This window comes from Diabrotica undecimpunctata, chromosome 3, assembly GCF_040954645.1.
Source record: "Diabrotica undecimpunctata isolate CICGRU chromosome 3, icDiaUnde3, whole genome shotgun sequence".
In the NCBI taxonomy this organism is placed as follows: domain Eukaryota; kingdom Metazoa; phylum Arthropoda; class Insecta; order Coleoptera; family Chrysomelidae; genus Diabrotica; species Diabrotica undecimpunctata.
Window position 1 is genome coordinate 14,761,132 of NC_092805.1, and position 19,992 is coordinate 14,781,123.

General features: G+C 34.3%; 1 protein-coding gene across 3 annotated transcripts in view; it reads left to right on the forward strand.

The window, feature by feature from the left end:
- milt (trafficking kinesin-binding protein milt) overlaps positions 1-19,992 on the forward strand; it is a 173,076-nt gene that overhangs the window by 141,909 nt on the left and 11,175 nt on the right. For 2 of the 3 annotated variants that reach the window (XM_072525330.1, XM_072525329.1), the window contains 2 exons: positions 1,882-2,141; positions 18,739-18,925. In XM_072525330.1, the coding sequence (XP_072381431.1) occupies positions 1,882-2,141; positions 18,739-18,925 (447 nt within the window). Of the gene's footprint in view, positions 1-1,881; positions 2,142-8,361; positions 13,133-18,738; positions 18,926-19,992 lie in introns of those variants that run through there. The other variant, XM_072525331.1, reaches the window with a different exon arrangement.

Consider the following 19,992-nt stretch of genomic DNA (forward strand, 5'->3'; position numbering starts at 1 on the left):
CTTCTTGCTGAAACTGGATAAAAATATGACCTTCATTGTCTGAATCTTCACCTAAATATTGCTCTGTTATTTCCGCTCGCATAAAATCTACCCTCGTGGAAATGGATGCCCAATACGGTTTCTTACACAATAAGAGTATATTAAAAAACGCAATGACTTCAGCGTCATTCCATAAAATCGTTTGTTGAGTTGCAATGCTGAACTATTTCGTTTTCTTGGATCTTGATTAGAACTGCTTTAAATCTGTCTAAAGACTGGACACTTCCAGAGCTTTTGCTGTCTGACGTATAGAAACGCCAGTATTAATAAGTTCACGAGCTTCGCACAAAATAACTTCTGTCAAAGGCTTGCGCTCTGATTTTCTTTTGTAAACCAAGATTTAGATGAATTGAATATTTAATTCCGAAATTAGTAGAAACAAAATTAATTTATGAGGGAAAAATACGAATTCGTAGTTTTACCCCATAACTCTCGCATATTTTTGCCCCATTCAGCAACACTGTCAAAACCATCTGTTGAGATTTTAAGGACCTAACCTCAATCGAAAACTGTTAACATAATAACCCATAATCAAGCCAAGAAAACATCCGAATAAACTAATTCAACGAAAAATGCCAATTTGATTTTATCACAAATTAACTTTGTTATGCCAATATTACAGTGTAATAGTAAAAAATAATAAAAAGGTAAAAGAAATAATAAATTAGACTTACTCACAATCAAATTAGTTTAATTATCCAGACGACCGGTTTCGCTTTCTACAATATGCAAAGCATCTTCAGGTCTCGATACAAAGTTAAATAAATGCTGAAATAATAAACCCATATTAGGGTGTTGTCTAATAAAGATAAACAAAGATAGATGATATAAATTATATAAATTACAGTAATTATGCCAATATTACATGTCTGTGGTTTTTCAAAATGAATAAAAAGTTTAAGCAGACAAGGTAAGACCCACAAATTGGTAAAATAGTCTATTAAACTGTAATAAATTATTACAATTTATTACAGTTTAATAGACTATTTTACCAATTTGCCTTGTCTGCTTAAACTTTTTATTTATTTTGAAAAACCACAGACATGTAATATTGGCATAATTACTGTAATTTATATAATTTATATCATCTATCTTTGTTTATCTTTATTAGACAACACCCTAATATGGGTTTATTATTTCAGCATTTATTTAACTTTGTATCGAGACCTGAAGATGCTTTGCATATTGTAGAAAGCGAAACCGGTCGTCTGGATAGTTAAATTAAATTGATTGTGAGTAAGTCTAATTTATTATTTCTTTTACCTTTTGAAATGGACTCACACAAGCAAAACATTCATGATTTAAAAAAATAATATTTACCTCATAGTTTGTAAACGACGCCTTGAATCAGCTTTAAACTTGGAACTTTGGAACAACACATATGGCACACTGTTGCCAAACGTTTGTAACTTAAATGGGTTCAAACTGGACATTAGCGGCAAATTCAAATGAGGTGTATTTTTTTGCCCCGTGCGTGTTTTTACCCCCAACTACCCTATAGTATATATCACTAATTAGGGATGGATTCGGGATGAAAGCTTGAACTTAAACGGTCCACTGCTGTGCTGTTAAAGTTAATAGCAAATTCTAACAACATTTGAAGCACTGTCGAAGACCAACAAAAATACGGTTTAAACTGATATTGTATTTTACATTCATTTAGGTTTAGACCTTGTACATCTTCTCATGAAGAATATCTTTTTTTCGTAAAGTTAATAACAAAAAAATTTCCCATATGATTCTAAGTTACGCAGACACACTGTATACTTATAGTAGTTTAAGTTAAAAGTCAACAATATGATTCATACAAGTCTCATTTAAAAAAATATTTCCCCATTTCAGGTATAAAAGCAATAACCCCATCATGCGTGCCGACTCCGAGCGGCCCCAATAGTTTTACGCCAACAGCCACCCCACACAACAGCCCTGATAGTAGCCCAATGTCAACAAGATCTGGTTCTCCGGAACCTTACGAGGAATTAAGCCTGCCACAACTTATCTTGAGTTCGGTTCCGACGTTCCTCAGGGACACTATCGGCGGAGGGGCCAAGAAGAAAGTTCCTCTTCCAAAGCACAAGAGGGAAAAACTTGAGAAAAACGAGGTAATAATGGATCTGAGTAGATGTTGCTTACATTTCTATTTCTTTTGATAATTTTTTTCTAGATTTTTTTGCTAATTTGTTTTGTTTTTGGTGTTTTGAAGATTCGGTTCCACTTTAATTTAATAAAGTAGTAGATAAATTTGAGCTTAGTGTAAGTCTTGTTATCATTTAAACTTTGACCGTTGCCGAATGATGTAAATACTAATTTAAACAAAGTGATATTGACTTTTATTTGTTTATGCAGCTATTGTTTTATTTGCTGAATCTCTGATATTCATTGAATTGATTACTTTAAAATTGTACTGATTATTTAATAATATATACAGCTGAAGCTAGCATACATTAAAGGCATTATTTGTTTTTCCCGTATCTTTCATTATTATCTGCTCTCTATTTTATTTACAAGCTCGAGAATATTTCATATTTTGTGAACATCTAACGAAAAAAAAAAATAGAAACTGAACACGCAACGTATAGAAAAGACTTGTAAAGGGATAATTCTCAATGGTTGGCTGTATACTATATTTTAAAAAAACTATACGAAACAAACAACGAAATAAAAAACTTACAACTCAATTGGTCTTCTTCTTCTTCTTCCTCTTTATAAGCAATTCTGCTTGTTCATTGGCGGATTAATACCTCTATGGAATGTTGTCACTCCATTTTTTGCGCGGTCGTCCGATACTTACTCCACCGATTTGTGACTTATCTTTTGCTATTTTGACGACACGGGTCTCCTCCATTCCGCTTATGTGGTTATTCCATTCTCTTTTTCTATTTTGTGTTGATTCATTTATACACTGTACGTTACATTTTCTTCTAATGTCTTCACTTCTCTTTCGATCTCTCAGCGTATTTCCTGTAATTCATCTCAGTACTCTCATCTCTGCCGTTTCCAGCAGCCTTTGCGTTGTTGCTGTGTCGGGTCTTGTGTCTGAGGCATATATCGTTATTGGTCTTACACCTTTACAGCTTTATAAATTCTTGAGTTCATCTCAGTGTTAATGTGTCTGTTTCGCCATATAGTGTTATTAATGGATCCTGCCAGTCTATTTTATTTTTGTACTTGATATCTCACTTCTTTGTCTAGGTCTCCATAGCTGGACATTTTATTTCCATTACTTGTTCAATACTGATGCTTCTTCTTCTTCTTCACTGGCTTTACAACTCGGGGTGAGTCTTTGCCACATCCACTATCGCCCTCCATCCTCTACGATCTTGCGCTTCTATTTCCCATTGTTGTACCCCAATTCTAGATAAATCGGCTTCAACATCTTCTTCCATCTTTTTCTCGGTCGACCTACTGATCTTATACCATCTGGTCTTTCAAAAAAACACTGTCTTTAAAGGTGCGTTTTCACCAAAAAACATTTACAAACATCTACACATAAACATTAGCAAACATTTGCTAACGTTTGCCAACACATGTTTGGCATAGTTTGTCAAAAACAAGAACTCGATAATTTGAGTAAGTTTGCAAACATTTGCCATCGTTCCGTCTTGTTTGTACAAAATGGCTCCGAGAAGAGAAGTTATATGTGCGACTAGTTTTATAATCATGTTTGAGTTAGTAAAAAACGAGAATATAAAAAAAAGAAGAAATCGTAGATTTTGGATGTCAAATTTTTTAAAAAGTAGAAGTTCAATAGAACTTTTAAATGATTCGTTCACACTATTTCTGTTGTTATTTCACACCAGGCGACGAATTTTTTAAATTCATTGTAGTAGGTATAGCTTATGACTGGCATTCCATATTTCTGGTTTCATTTTGTAAAATTCAATTAATTCTAAACATTTCCCATTATCTCATTCCATTTTTTTGTAAAAAACAAATAAGTCTCGACTAATCGCTCACCGAAAACAAACTATTCCTTTCTACTATGACAGACTATAAAACCTAGTGTCTCCACCAAACACGCACGAACAACGAATCCCTTTGAAGTACCGACAGCTGACGGAACCGTGCCAAACAATTGCAAACGTTTGCAATTGTTTGGGAGCGTTCTGAAATCTGTCTACACCAACCAAATAAAATTGTTTGCTAACAGTTGCAATCATTTACAAACGCTTGCAAACATTTTGCGCACTTGGTGAAAACGCACCTTTACACTCTGCCATCCTCTGATCGTACCACGTGACCTGCCCATCTTATTCGGTTTGCCTTGATATGACCTAACTATGTTTTCAGCTCCATACAGAGTCACTAATTCAGCATTGCGGCGTCTTCTCCAATCCCCTGTGAATTCATCTCTTTGAGGGCCAAATATTATTCTGAGAATCTTTCTTTCAAATACTAGAAGCTTATTGATTTCCCGCTGGTTGAGAGTCCATGTTTCACTGCCATATGTAATAATTGGGCGAATAATCGACTTGTACAGTGTTAATTTAGATTTTCTCTTTAGCAGCTTCGAACTTAGTAATGTTAAAAGGGAGTATAATGCTCTATTTCCCGCAGCCATCCTTGCTGAGACCTCTTTTGCTATGTGGTCAATACCGATGCCATCAATTTCTATTTTACATCTGGTTGGTTCTTTGCTGACTACTATTGTTTTAGTTTTGTGAGGTGAGATTGTCATATTAAATTCTTTTGCTCTTATTTTAAATTTATGGACCAGTCTTTGCAGACTATCTTCATCTTGGGCTATCAATATTGCGTCGTCTGCGTAAAAGATTATTTTTATTTCTTTGTTTCCCATTCTGTACCCTCTTCCTTTGTTAATGCTTGTGTTGATTTCATCCATGATTAAATTGAAGAGCATGGGGCTCAATGAATCCCCTTGTCTTATTCCGCTGGTTATTTCTATAGGTTCTGTAAGTTGTCCATCTATTTTGTTGTTTTGGTAGATGCTTTCGATAGTTTTTATAATATTTAAGGGAACTTAAATCTCTATTATACAGAAAGTGGATCACATCTTTGAGTCTTATTCTATCAAACGCTTTCTTTAGGTCAATAAGACACAGACATGCTGGTCGACTATTCTCTAGTGATTTCGCAGTAATTTGCTTTATAACAAATATTGCATCTGTACACGATTTTCGACTACGAAAACCCTGTTGTTCATCTGCTAAACTTATCCTCCGATTTATTAGCACTTGTAAAATTTTTGTTGTAAGTTTTTTAACCTCTGTAGTTTTCTGGCTGTGTTTTATCTCCTTTTTCGAATAGTAGAATTAGTTCGCTCGTTCTCTATACTCATTTAACAGTTTTATATAATTTATGAAAAATGGAACCGAATCTTAAATATATTTAAATATTTTCAGATTTAATTTATTTGTTAAAATAACCAGTGAAGTTTTTTCGGGGTACTATTTTGTTAGTGGGGTTTATTGAAAATATATCAAAATATAAATTAGTAATCGGTGATAAATAAGAGGAATTAAGGATTGAATTAAAGTTGCTAGAAAATCTCAGAAAATATGATTTTAACGAAACTTCTTTGCGACAATTTTATCATAACTATAAAAAAATTATACAAAAATACATGAGATTTCTAGACGACACACATACACACACATAAAATGGAGCGATATCTAACCCGTGGTGGGGTATATGTGACCCCAGAGTCAGATATGCACTTGATGCACTGGAAGATTATTTATTCTTTACGTTTGCTGTTCTAAATTACATTATACCTGTACCATCTGTAGCACATAGATCATCTAAGTTTTGCCTTCCTGAACGAGTGAATCCGGCCAAATATAGCAGACCAAAATAATGCTGATGCTGTTTCCCCAATTTTTTCATTAGTCCTAAGCAGAATTTCTTGTATCATATCGTCTGTGACAAATTCCAGGTGTCTTCGTTTTATTAAACTTCCTAGATAGAACACTTGGCAAATGAATAATTATGTCAGAACCAGTTTTTACAGCTTTTCTTGATGCAGCTGATATCTTAAACCATATTGTACATTTGTCCATTCCTAAGAAATATAAATCATAATCACATTCAGTGTCAGAATTAGTTTTTTTGCTGAGGTCAATGTTGTCTTCTTCTAGGTTTTCTTTTTCGCTGGTTTTGGAATTTTCCTCCATTTAGTTCTTATTTTCTGGGTCTTCCCAGTAGGATCGTCCACTTCTGGTCCACCCCCACTCTGCGCAACTCTCGGAAGACTTCCATCACCGCATCAACCTTTGAAATGCTCCTGTTCTTTCTGAAATTTTACTGCCTGGGTGACAGCTCGCCTGACTCTTCAATGACTGTGTCGATTCGCCCTCTTAGAAGCCTCTATTATAATTTGCCTATGAGCGACAGAGGGTAAACAGGTCGATACTTTTCTTACCTCTTTGTAAGTGGTCTAATGCTGCCAAACCATTGTCTCAAATTTTTTATCCATTATATTCTCTGACTCTGACCTTATTATGTTCTTAACAAATTGTTAATTGTAGTCAAATGAGAGAGTTACCATCTCGCCACCTAAGTTCAGAGACTATTAATTTTATATAAGTGAGTTTGCTTACTAATATAATCATTTTCTCAGATGTCTTGAAGAAGAATTAAGTAAATTCGAAAGCTAGACAATACGTCCAAGAGTTTTACTAAATTCCTAGGTCAAAACCATTGACTGCTACTCCACAATTAACTGTATATATATATATGTATATATATATATATATATATATATATATATATATATATATATATATATATATATATATATATATATATATTCGATCATTCGATCGGCCCTCTCTTGCGCTTATCAACTTCCTTATTCCTTCTCTTCTGGATTTTTAAGGTTATCCTAGGCTTCTGCGGTTTGGTGGGACCCATTCCATAATCTTTTTCGGAAAGTCTTGTATTTTCCATCGTCTGGACATGTCCGTACCATATCAGTTGCCTTCTCCCCACATATGTCGTTATTGAATATTTAACTTCCATTCGTCATCGTTCAGAGTGTCTTCTTCTCAGAGTGTCAATTCACTCTCTGCGGGATACTCTAACTGACCTCCTAACGACGTGAATCAATGGTATTTCTTTTCTTAAATGCATGATGTGTGTCTCATCCATAATAGTAAGATAAAGAGGTTTTTTTAATGACAAAAAGTGAGTTTTTTGAATGAATGCCATTTCCAGCTAGTACCAGATTGCTGTATATTTATTTAGGACTTGGAACAGTTATTAGTCTAAGAGTATCAAAAATAGTTTTTGATTAAAAAAAACAATTATTTCTCAATGAAAATCCGGTTTAAGTTCGTGCATTACATAAACCACTGTACATGGACCATCTTTAATCGATATATGACGACAATTCAACAACTTTCCCCATTTTTTCCTTCGATAACGACGATAAAGACAGTGAGTATTTGTTTGATCAAAATTTAGTATTTTCTATTTGAGGAAGTCTGATTTCATTTGTACCGGGGCTATCTATGAGTTATGATAAGTACCTGTTTAATTTACCCATTTTATCGTTTATTTCCCGATTTTATTTCTTTCGCCGTGCCTCAATAGCATAGTCGCTAAACTGTTTTCCAATCGAAGCCTTCTTGCGCACGTGATTTGTCTATATCTCGAGGCGCCTCAGTCATTCGGATGTAATAAACTGCACTGCATAGGAAACGACAAACTTTACATAGTAATAAGGTATTTACTCGATATTCACACACTACATAAAACACTAAGCGACACAAAAATCTACTCACCCTATGATATATATCTACCCTTCTCTCTTAAGTTTATTTCCTCTTTAATTAACATATTTTCTGAGATTTTTTATTCAATTTTTGTATTGTGAATTCTATCTGTGATGAAGAAAGCCATATTTTTATTAATTTACTGTGTCCAAAATTTTTATACTAATAAACTAACATTTACAATTTATGTTTAAAAAATAGTGCAAGGTTTATGTTAAGAAATAACAAAAAAAATTTTGTTCAAAAAAATTAATTTTTATGGGTCATTATCTTAAATGTAATTGGCAACAGAATTTTATGAGTCATTATCTTAAATGTATATTGTATACTTTTTGTTAAATAAATCTTGTACATTATTGTTATTGAATATTAATATGGCGAAAATAAAGAATACGTTTCAAAATCGACTGAATTTAATATGAAGTGGTTTATTGTTGTTTGTGTAATAGTATGATCAAGATCTGTTCCGTATCTTAGATAAAAGTTCAAACTTTTAAGTCGCTTTAAGCCATAACCCGAACGATTTTTGTTTAATGTGTAATAACAAACTAATTATATGTTTGTGTTGTTTCTTTGAATATTTTAGGACGAGGACCTTATCCAATAATGGCGACAAGTAGATATACAGTACTGCATGATATTTGTGTAGTTTTATTAATTTTGATGTTAAATAAGTTTTGACTGCTACGTTTTATATTATACCGGTTTTTGTATTGTTTTTATTTTGTAAATATTATTGTAGATACTTATCTTATTACTTTATTTTATAAATAAAGGTTAGATTAAAAATTAACAATAATGCGTATATGAAAAGTATCGTAAATAAACTTACTGCTGCTTGCACTTCCATCCTATAATCCTGTATCCTCAAACCAGATTGTTCGTGATAAGTTTTAATATATAATTGATTTGTTTTTTTTTTTTAATTTTATTATTTTGTTTCTTTAATTCGTTTTCTTAAAAAAATCTCATGATTGGCATTATTCCATGTACTCCTTGGATCACATTGCTACATTGCCTACCATTGCTTCTTTTGCCGCAATTTTTTAGTTTATTCTTTTATGAATTATATTTGGTCTCAAGACTATTAGTACCAAATACTACATATTTTTCAGATCGAGCTTTAACCTTTTAGCGCTCGCGCCCATATTTTTTACATCAAAGCGCGCTTGACATATTTTTATATATTTTGGATAAATGTGAGTTATCTCATATTTCTTGAATGTAAATCTTAAAACATAAATATATTACAAATAATAATGACTAAACATATTTAATTTATTTGCAAATTTTGTTTAGTTACACATAATTGTAGTAATTGAATGTTCTTTGCAAGTAAAAAAAAATGTATTTAATGCATTTCATGAATGCCGTTGTCCTTTTTCTTTCCGCGTTATACGAACGACAAACTCCACGTTTTGGAAGACGTGGGAACTGTTTCCTCGTGTTCATTTACAGTTTGTTCATATCTGACTTTTAGAAACGCGCCCACATCTGAGGGTAAATTGCTAAGCTGACCCCCTGAAACAAGGTGCTCTTTCATTAGACTCAGCGACAAATTTTTCAACAAAATTCTTCGATCTTTTGGGCAACTATCAGGACTTGAAAATCTATATAAAACTTGGGCATTTATTCCACTTATGTTCAATAAACTGTAAAATATAACAGAAGGCCATCTCCTGGAGATGCAAGACGCTGAATATGTTGCACACATTTTGTCCACCGTATCAACACCCCCCTTAGATGCATTATAATCTATAATTACTTGTGATTTTTGACTGTCGGGATGAATTTCGTCATTAACGTGTAAAGTTGAAAGCAGGATTACAGCTCGAGGCACAAAAGACACGAGCATCATGTCTTTTTGGAATCCAAAAAGACAACGTTTACTAATTTTTTCCTTGTTAGGTAAAAATTCTGCTGGAATTTCTGCCTTATTTTTTTTATCAAAGTTCCAATTATGGTGATTTTTTTTGCAGTAAATAATTAACAAGTGGAACGCTAGTATAGTAGTTCTCGGTGGCAAGATTTCGATTGCTATTTTTTATCGAAGAAACAAGTCTATTTACAATGTCAGTTGGTGAGTTGGATGTAATGTACGGACCATCGCGCTGTTTGTCGCAATATATTTCTAAGTTTGAAGTATAACATGTCTTTGCATCACATAAAATGGTGAAAATGGTGAAGCATTTCTTATATTGTAACGTATGCACCAAGTTTAAAGGATGTTTGAATATTGATCACAAATGCATCAAAAAAGTCACGGATTGCAGCCAATTTGTCAATTTTGTGGCGCTGAAATCTGGTTGTGCAATCATCAAATCTCAAGTTGTTATAAACAAAAATCGTTTGTAACTCATAACAGCCCTTGTTATCTCAATTCCTGTTCCGTCGCTTGTCCAAATTTCTCTGAGATTTGCAAAATGCGATTTTTTTATCCCAATCAAAATCAGCAACCCTAAATACGCCATAAACTCGTTTTTGTTTATATCCTTACAGTCTTATTCTCTAGAATACACTTGACGTAATCTTATTTCCGCAATATATCCATTAGTGCAGCTCATAATTTTGTCGATCATGTTAGTGTCTATAATTTTGAAAAAGGCTTCTTGCTCATTCTTGATATTTCGGGCTCTGTGAGTGAGACCAGGCTGCTCTTTTACAATGTTAATTTTTTTGTCTTAGATGAAGTTGCCGTTCTCATTTTGTACCATTTGGCAGTTTTATCTTTTGCTACATAATAGTCAGATTCTTCTATAATCTTCAGACAAATCACTATCACTAGACACAGCGTGATCTGATTCGTTTTCATTTTCATCCCATAAATGCTCAGCTAAATGAGCAATCTCTCTGTTGAAAAAGGACGTTTAGACATTTTCCGTGATTATCTAAAAAGACAAAACAAAATTAAATATCGACATTATTATTATTATTTAATTTCTAAACTTAGAATCTGATACATAATGCAAATAAGCGAAATAACACTGTTTAAAATCATTATACTTACATAAATATAAAAATACTACTACTACTACTATCGGTTTACAGCGTTCTCCGACGCCTTCCGACTCCTAACCGCCATTCTTCTCTATTCAGCCATAGGCCTGGAGGGATTTTTCTTTCCTCTAGTTCTTTTTTAATTCCCTCTCTCCAGCTTTTTCTCGGCCTTCCTCTTTTCCTTCTCCCTTGTGGTGTCCACGTCAAAATCTGTTTTGGAATCCTGTCATCTGGCATTCTCTGTACATGGCCGTACCATATTAACTGTTTTGTTTTTATGTCATCAACTATTGTATGCTTGACTCCCATCATTTCACGTATTCTCTCATTTGGTATCCGATCTCTTCTTGATTTTCCTGCTGCTCTTCTCCAGAAGTCCATTTCTGTTGCTAGTAACAGTTTCTCTGTTCTTTGTTTCATTTGCCAAACTTCGCTGCCATATGTGATTACACTTTTAAGTATGGTGTTGTATATGAGTTGTTTGTTCGCTTTAGATATTGTTTGGTCCCACAGAATTCCGTTCATCATGGATATGGCTTTTCTACCCTGTATGTTTCTGTCTTTTATAGCAGCATCGAGTGTTCCATCTTGAGTTATCTTCATACCCACTTCATACCCAAACTGTGATGAATACAAGTACCTGGGTATGAAGAATATAAAAATAATTACTCCAAAACTCGTGCGCTATAAAATTTATGATGACCGTTCCTCTTGATTCAAATATCTCAAAACTAAATTCAGTATCCAACCAACCAAATTTAACTGCCACATCGTACCTAACGGAACATTCAAAGAATAGAGAGATGTTAGGCAGCAACTAAATTTAGAATAACAGTGACTTACACTATTTTGTTAAATTGTCATAAAATTTAAGAAGGCGCGCGCGCTGAAAGGTTAAAGTCATCATCATCCTGGAATCTATAACTAATGGGTTTGATGGCTATTTAACAGCCTTTCTGCTCCACCATCCAATAAGATCTTTTAAGTGCAATTATTTTGTGTAGTGTGTGTGTCAATCTGACTAAGGCGTGTCGCGTAAGTACCGATTTTGAGTCTACCTCTCATTTTCGTCCATCTGGCGTTGGCTTAGATGTAAGTTTTGAAGACTCCATCCCGTTAATTTTCGCAACAGGGCTACAGCCATCGTACCCTGTTTATATATGAATACAAAGTCGACCAAAAGTCTGGAAAGGTCTAGTTATCTCTTAAATGGATGGTCCGAATTGTACAAAAACCGGGATACACCTATTCTGCAATATAAAGATTTCAAATTTTTTATGCTTGCAATGTTGCCAGTTTTACCATTTTTCTGATCTATCTGAAATACAACACTCTTTATATTGTGTTATTATTGGAATCCTCAGTTCAATACGAGTTCAACAATATCTAACACTTGGACGTTTTTAATACCTGATCGGAGTTTGACCGGTCAAACTTCGAGTTCATGAAATTAAGTTTCACTTCGACTAAAATTCTTTAGTCAAAGGCCGAAAATGGAATTTATTTCGGGGCTTGACTAAGACCGTAAATCAGACCTGAGGATTGACTAGTCAAACCTAGGAGCGCTGAAGTTTCGAGGTTTGACTGTAACATAGTCAGGAAGGTCTTAAATAAATAATACTTCTCAGTGCCAAATAGTTTTGAAGTAATTCAGTAAATATAGAATTCTGAGATTTTGACATCAGTTCATAAAGCTAACAATAGCTTGACATTTATTGAAAAGTTTTGTAAAATAAATTGTATTAATAACTAAAGCTAAAAGTTGTTTTATGTGTTTTTAAAAGCTCTACAATAAAGATGGTTTTTAATGAAAAATAAATTAAAATTTCAATAACTGTAGATATAACTAGAGACAAAAATAGCACATTTCCAGCGATTATTCGAAGTAAAAACAAAAGGTGCATCTCATTTTCCTTTTTGACCCAAGGAGCTCCTTGATAATCTGGCTACATTGAATGGTTTATAGGTTAAACTGCTCAGAAACATTTTCTTCATTATTAACGCTCTGTATGACACAGTTCCTAAATTTAAATCGTCAAAAGAATCTTTTATCACTAAACAATCATTGTAACTAAATTTTATTGATATGATATGGCTACTGTATTGTTTACAAGTATAAATCTATAACTATTTAAACATGCAAATAATTTACCATATTTGTTATATACACTTATTGAAAGGTTTTAAATGAATTTAAACAAAAGTTCATATCTCCAAAGATAACGAAGAAACACCTATTTACATTGATTATTCGAAACAGATCTTGATCAGTCAATAATTACCGTAAAAGTTTTATATTTTTTATATGATGGTGGATATGTAACGCACTTTAAATGTCTCGAATAAAGAGTTCAAAGATCTGTTGATTGTGTTTTATTTCACTCCTGCTTTAATTATGAGAGCATAATTACCATACGGTTACTAGACCTAATTGGAATAAACTAATTAACAGATTTTTGGACTTTGGACCTTAGATACAGAAACTGTTAAAACGTGACAACAACTCAACCGTTACCTTTGAACTAAATATAGAAAATATAATTAAAAAAATCGTAGCGGTGTTATGAATTTATAGATAACGATTTATCAGAAAAATTGTTTACGGCGATGTTTTTATCATTTACTGTATATAGTGTGGGAGAAAAGTATAAGTTTAGGAATATTTAGGTAGATTCAACATGTAGGCATGTTTGCTACTTTTTGTGGATGGAAGGAAAAGTAAGAGAACAATAATTTTCAAGGATGCAATCTTAAAAAAAGATATTTATTTATTGATAGTACAAACTGCTTGGATGGACACATCATTTTCGAGATCATCTCAATTTAAACTATATTGAAAATGACGACAAAATAGAGAATTAACTCAACATATTTTTGAGTATATGTGAGAGAAAATACTATTACCACGTCGTGGATAAACATTCGGACAAAATATTAATTTCATCCTCGAGGGTGTTTTAAAGGTCCATCACCGGGAGGAATCCAAAGTAGAGTAGTTCAGGCCGATGAGGTTGGGTCTGACACTAAGTCATCCAGCTATTATTTTAATAATCCATTTCCATATTTTAATCCCATTTTCATTTATCTTCTATTTCCATTCTATCTATTTATTTATTCATTCAAAGTTATTATTGTTATTATATTCTTTCCAAGTTGTATTCGATGTAAAAAGTTTAAATATACATTCTCGCAATGAGAATGCCAGCATCAAACCATCGTCTACTACTTCTTCTTAGGTGGAGGAAGAGTAGATGGTAAGAAAACACTGTATTTGGCGTGGACAACCATATTCCACCAAAAAGAGTCTATTTCTCGGGCTAACAAGCCCATAACGAGAAAATGAAAGTAAAGTAGCACTTGCTATAAACAGCAGTCCCGAAAGGAGACCTCCAGGGCACAAAGCCCTATGGTGGAGGGTGCATGGCCAGGCAATGGATACGCTGTGCTCCGAGACTGAAAAGAGCGATTGTCCATCGTTGTCTGGTTGTTCTTTTTCTGTTGGTGTTTCTCTTTATGGTTGGTTTCGTTGTCCTACTTTAGGTGGGACACCTCTTTAGGACGTCGTTTGTTTTTGTTTGGTGTCGGCTGCGTCGCTGCATTGTGCCCACTGGTGGTACGCGTCGGTGACTGTAGTCCTGCGGGGGAGGTGGTGTATTATAAAAATTATATAGTTATGAATTGTGGATAGATTTAATTATAAATGTATTCAAGTTATGAATCGCGGAGAGGGCAGCTGTTTCTGTAGCCTCAACAATAGACAGGTATAATTGTTGAGGCGAAAATAAAGTGGAGTTGCCTCCAGGATATCAATATATTCATCTGGGAGTTTGTTGCTGCAAGGGTCAGCAATTTAGTGGGTAGGAATGGGGAGTTTGCGTTTGGGGTGTCTGTTGAATATATTGCCAAATGTATAGCCATGATGGTTTTGATTGTATAACTCCTGCTCAGAGAGGAGAGCTTCTCATTGATGGGCTGGATATTCGACAGTTGATTTATAAGGTCGGAGGGGTAGTCGTGTCGTTTGTTGTTTACTCTACGCAGGATTCCCCGTTTCAATCCCAGCAGTTGTTGTGTAAGGCGGTGAACATGACATAAAGATTTGCTCTACATTCAATCACCGGCTTGATAAAGGTTTTGTACGTGTGTAAGGGTACGGGGTAAGGGCATTGAGTAAACCGACTCTTCTTTTCAACCCTGTTACAGGTTCCAGCCAGATCGGCCCTCCAGTTAAGTGTTTCTGTGAACACCACACCGAGGTACTCAATCTGGTTACGGAGCTGGAGTCGATCGCCCCAAAGTCCGAGGTCAATTCTTGCTACTAAATTGTGTGTAGTGTGTCTGCTGAGATTGGGGTGTCTAAAGAGAATCAATTGTGTTTTATTAGGGTTAGGTGTTACTCTTCATCTCCCGCACCACCTGTCGACCAAGGCAAGGTGATTTTGAGCAAACCAACATGGAGCATCTGCACCTCGAGATGTTACGAGAGCAGTATCGTCTGCGTAGAGTAAAGTGAGAGTGCGAGTGTCTTGTGGGTTAGGGAAGTCGCTATTGTATATTCTGTAGAGTATAGGTGCCAACACAGAACCTTACGGAACTCGTGTTGTAGAAGTAAAAGAGGCTGAGAAATGACCTCTCATCTTTACCGTGATTTTACGTTGAGTGAATAACGAATGGAAATGGCAGGCCGATGATCAGTAATTTCTTGACCAGTCCAGCATGCCAGACTTGGTCGAAGTCTTTTTGAACGTCGAGAAAAATGCCTAATGCTAGTTTACCGTCGTTTAGACTTTGAGTGAGATGTGTGACGATTTCTCTCAATGCCGTTGAGGTGGAATGACCTTCCAGAAAACCGAATTGGAATGTAAGGATGATATTATGTTCTGTGGTAAAATCTACGAGTCTCTCCTTAAGGATCCTCTCGAAGACCTTAGCCAAGACGTTTAGTAATGAAATCGGCCTATAAGAGTTTAGATCGGTCCTGGGTTTGCCCTTTTTTTTGGGCATAATTGTGTTTGCCTCTTTCCATGGAGATGGAAAGTAGCAGAGTCTGAGAGTGGCATTGACAATGTTTGTCAGGTAGAGTGTACCGCTCGGCGGAACGTGTTTGACGCAGTACTTGGCAATGTTGTCAGGTCCCGGTGAATTCGAACTGCCGATGTGGCAGAATTGTTCGAATATCTGTGTGTCATGATTGGATATTCATGCGGTTACTGTGGATCGAAGGGGGTCGCGAGTCTTCTTGCTATGTCTTTCTCGGTTCTTACACGGAAATCGTGGTCAAATCTAGGGTCATTGAGTTGATAATTTGATTATTCACCACAAGGTGAGAAGGGTTGTTGATTTTCTGTTTTGCTAGGATTTAAAATTTGGACCAGAATGTACCGCCGTAACGATAATCAAGACTAGAGGTGGCTGCTTGCCATTGATTGGCTTGCAAATTATTAATCTGTAGTTTGATTACCTCAGACAGGCGGTTATATTCGGTTTTGACAAGAAGCGATTGTCTGGAGGTGTTGCATGTTTATCTGTTTTAAAAACAAAGATATATGGACACTTTCAGTAAAACCGCCAATAGCAATTATTAATATTGTCGAGAGGAGACCGATGCGCACCAAAATGCGCATTAGGTCCAATCTCATAACATATATGGTGACAATACTTCGAAAGATTTTTGGGGCCGGAAATGAAAATGGACTATCGGAATAGCCAAAAATAGTAAATTGCTTAATAAATGTTAGTAACTTTTTCAATATTGGCCGTAAGTTACATATAATAGCTTAATAGTATTATCTGTCTACATAAGTGTGCAAAATTTGGATTGGAAAAACATAACAGATCGGATTGTTAGTTAAGTGTTTAAAAACTTGTTGCATATGCGGAATGCTTCTACAATTATTTAACAGAGAGAAATGGATTCTTGATTATTAAAACTATAGTTTTAATGAGAAGAATTAAAAGAAAAGTGAAAAAAATAAATTATTTTTAAAAAAAATGTCTTATAAGCTGTTAAAAATATTGTTTTTTTTTGCTAATCAACAAATAGAATAACTTTGTAATTTTTATGGTACATCTTTCTAATTTCGTGGACCGAAAATTAGTAAAAAAGCACACATTTAACAAAAAAAAGTACCTTCTACGACCGATAGAAGCCAAATTAGTAATTTTCTTTTGTTTATAAAAACTAAAAGATAAAATTTTCGCAGATTATCAATGAATACCTACCTATATTTTATTATGCAATTGATAAGTATGCTATTTATATAATTTGCAATAAGTAGTAGCCCCTTAAAGTGAAGGTTCTCCTATCAAGGAAGAGGTGCCTGGGAGTCCACCAGATTTTAAAATTTGAACTTCAAATTGGAAATCACTGAAAAATTGGCAATATCTCTCGTTCTGGAAAACGTAAAACCTTCATTTTTTTTAAACAGGAGTAACTCGACGAAATATTAATAACTGGACCTTCCCAGGAATTTTCATTTCCTTAAAAAACCGAGAAATGTCGGTAAATCTACAATGTCTATTTTTCACAATATTGAGCAACACAGAAACATGTGAAATGGAAGTAGATGATGAGCTCTTAGAAATTATTAATAGTAATGAGGAAACTCAGACCATCTGCTAGTACAGGCACGGTTTAGATGCAAAATCAGTCGACAGGTAAAGGAAAAATATACAAAACAAGAAAAACTAAACTTAGACAACCTAAAAGTCTTTGAGGTACAAGAAAGATTTGAGAGAACAGTGGATGAAAAATTACTAGAAGATGAAGAATGGTTCGATGAATTATATAAAATAAAATATATAAAATATTGAATTTATAATAAGATGCCATCGCTTACAAAATTTGGCCTTTCACACACCACCTTTTGCAAATTTGCGTCGCCTGTAACTGTACAAAATTCAATTGAACCAGAAGCTCAAGGTAAACGACCTTTGGAAGACAACGAAGGGTGTTGTCTGAATGGGCTTTACAGCATTACAGCAATTTTCATCGATAAATCGCCTTCAACGATGGGGCTCTTTTTGAATGAATGAGTACGTCAACAGACAGTATTGTCAAGTTTGGGACGATGTCAATCGTCATCGCCATCTTTTGCTTCTTTATTGTTTATTGAACAAATATCCTTTGTTTTTGTACAAATGTTCTAGGGTACTAGTGTTTCATTCATCTAGTATTTATTCCACTTCTGTCATACAAACCGGTAGGCCATCTTGTTCCTGTTTACTGTCAAACTGTTACTCTTACTACTCATTTCTTCAGTATTATATGTGCTTGGTCAGTTTCTTAGTTTGTTCACACCACTACGGTAGAATAAAAATTGTATAAAATAACTTAAGTACTTCCAAGAAACAGCAATACCTATAACAACAAGAAAACTAAAGTCAGTTACTAAATTTAGCCAAATTTACGAACAGATCCACCTCAGTCGTTAAACAGTATAATGATACTTTTCTTTCACAATTTGCGTAAAAACCTGGCCTTTGTTTTGGATTGGTGTTCTTTCTCGTGGTCTATCCCCCGCATGTATTCGTTTATTATACATTTTACTAACTTTAATTTCAGATCACGTGGTATATCAAAACATGTGATTGCAAACAAGATTTCGTCCTCTTGCTATACAAACAAAATTATGTTCAAATAAACAAAAATTGTGTTATGTACTTGCCTATCGACAAAGTATCAATCTTAAGGATTTATAGAATGTTAAGGCAATATTTAAATATTGCCTAGATATTATAATTTATTTAAATATCCTCATTTGACTGTGTAGCCATATCAGGTCATTATAATTATGAGATAACATATAAGGGACTTAAATACACAAAATATATAAGAAGCTCTTAACTACTATCTAATCGAATTTTATCTTGATAGGAAAGTACAAAATAAATCGGAACAACTTCAATTTTACTTTGAAATTTTTTCAAAATTGATTTAACCTATACATTATAACTTTTCTTACAGAGTCTTGTAGGCAGAATCGAAAGAATCGGCATCAACAATCTCATGGCCAACCCCAATGCTCTTTACTCCCGAACTGCGCTAACTAGCCCCATGGCTCAGTTGACGTGCCTCTTGCCCAGCCATGGGGGTGATACAACTCTCGGTCACAAACTGGCCAGTCCTCTTTCAACAATTTCAGATCAAGAAGGTAAGTAACATTCCACCCAACATTAAGCATACACTTAGTAAACTTACAGTGGTCCTACAAAGTAACTTAATATACAGGGTTGCGAAAAAGTCTTCTGTATTTTTTTAGAGGATTTAGAAGTTTGATGGTGTTTGTGAGCTGGTTAAAATAGAAATAATGCTTGGACCGTATATACTTCTTGTAATTGAATTGTAATAGTTGCATGACTGGTTTGATGCATTTACACACTCATTAAACATTTGATGTTTAAGTAATGAGTATCTTTTGTATACTGTATCTGTCAATGCGCAAACCTTGACAAGCACAGTGTTGCCACGGTTGCCATTTTACAAAATAAGTTTGAACAGTGTTATCTCTAATATTTTTTCAATTATTTAAACTCACACATAAATGTAGATTAATAGTATCGACAATAATAAAGACATTTAATGAGACTGGTATCTTAGATTCCCAACGAAATAATCAACCTTCTCGACGATAAAGGCAAATATTCTTTTCTAAACCTCTTCAATACAATATACGAAACAGGGCATATACCAACAGACTTGCTACTGTCAACATTTGTAATGATATCGAAAAAAATAAAAGCTAAACAATATAGCGATCATCGCTCTATCGGTCTAATGAACCGTGTACTGAAAATTTTCTTAAGAATACTGCACTCGAGAATTCACAACGATAACATCGAGGAAAGCTGGGAAAACTCAAAAGTAACATAATTAACGCAGCAACAGAATCACTTGGAGAGAGGAAAGTAACGAACACTAATATATCAAAAAAGAAAATATGGTTTAGAGAGGAAGTGAAAACAAAATGTGAAGAAAAGAAGAAAGCCTTTTTACAAGACAGAACACAACAGACATACAACCACTATAAACGAATCAGAAATGAAACTAATACTTTAGTTAGATAAATAAAAAAGGAACACTGGCATAGCTTGCAGAGACAGCGTGACAAACGAATGGAGGGGCAGATACAATAACGAGCTAGAGTCCCTATTCGGAAAAGAAAATCTAGTCAGATATATAAAGGCCAATAGACTCAGATGGGCATGTCATGTGATACGC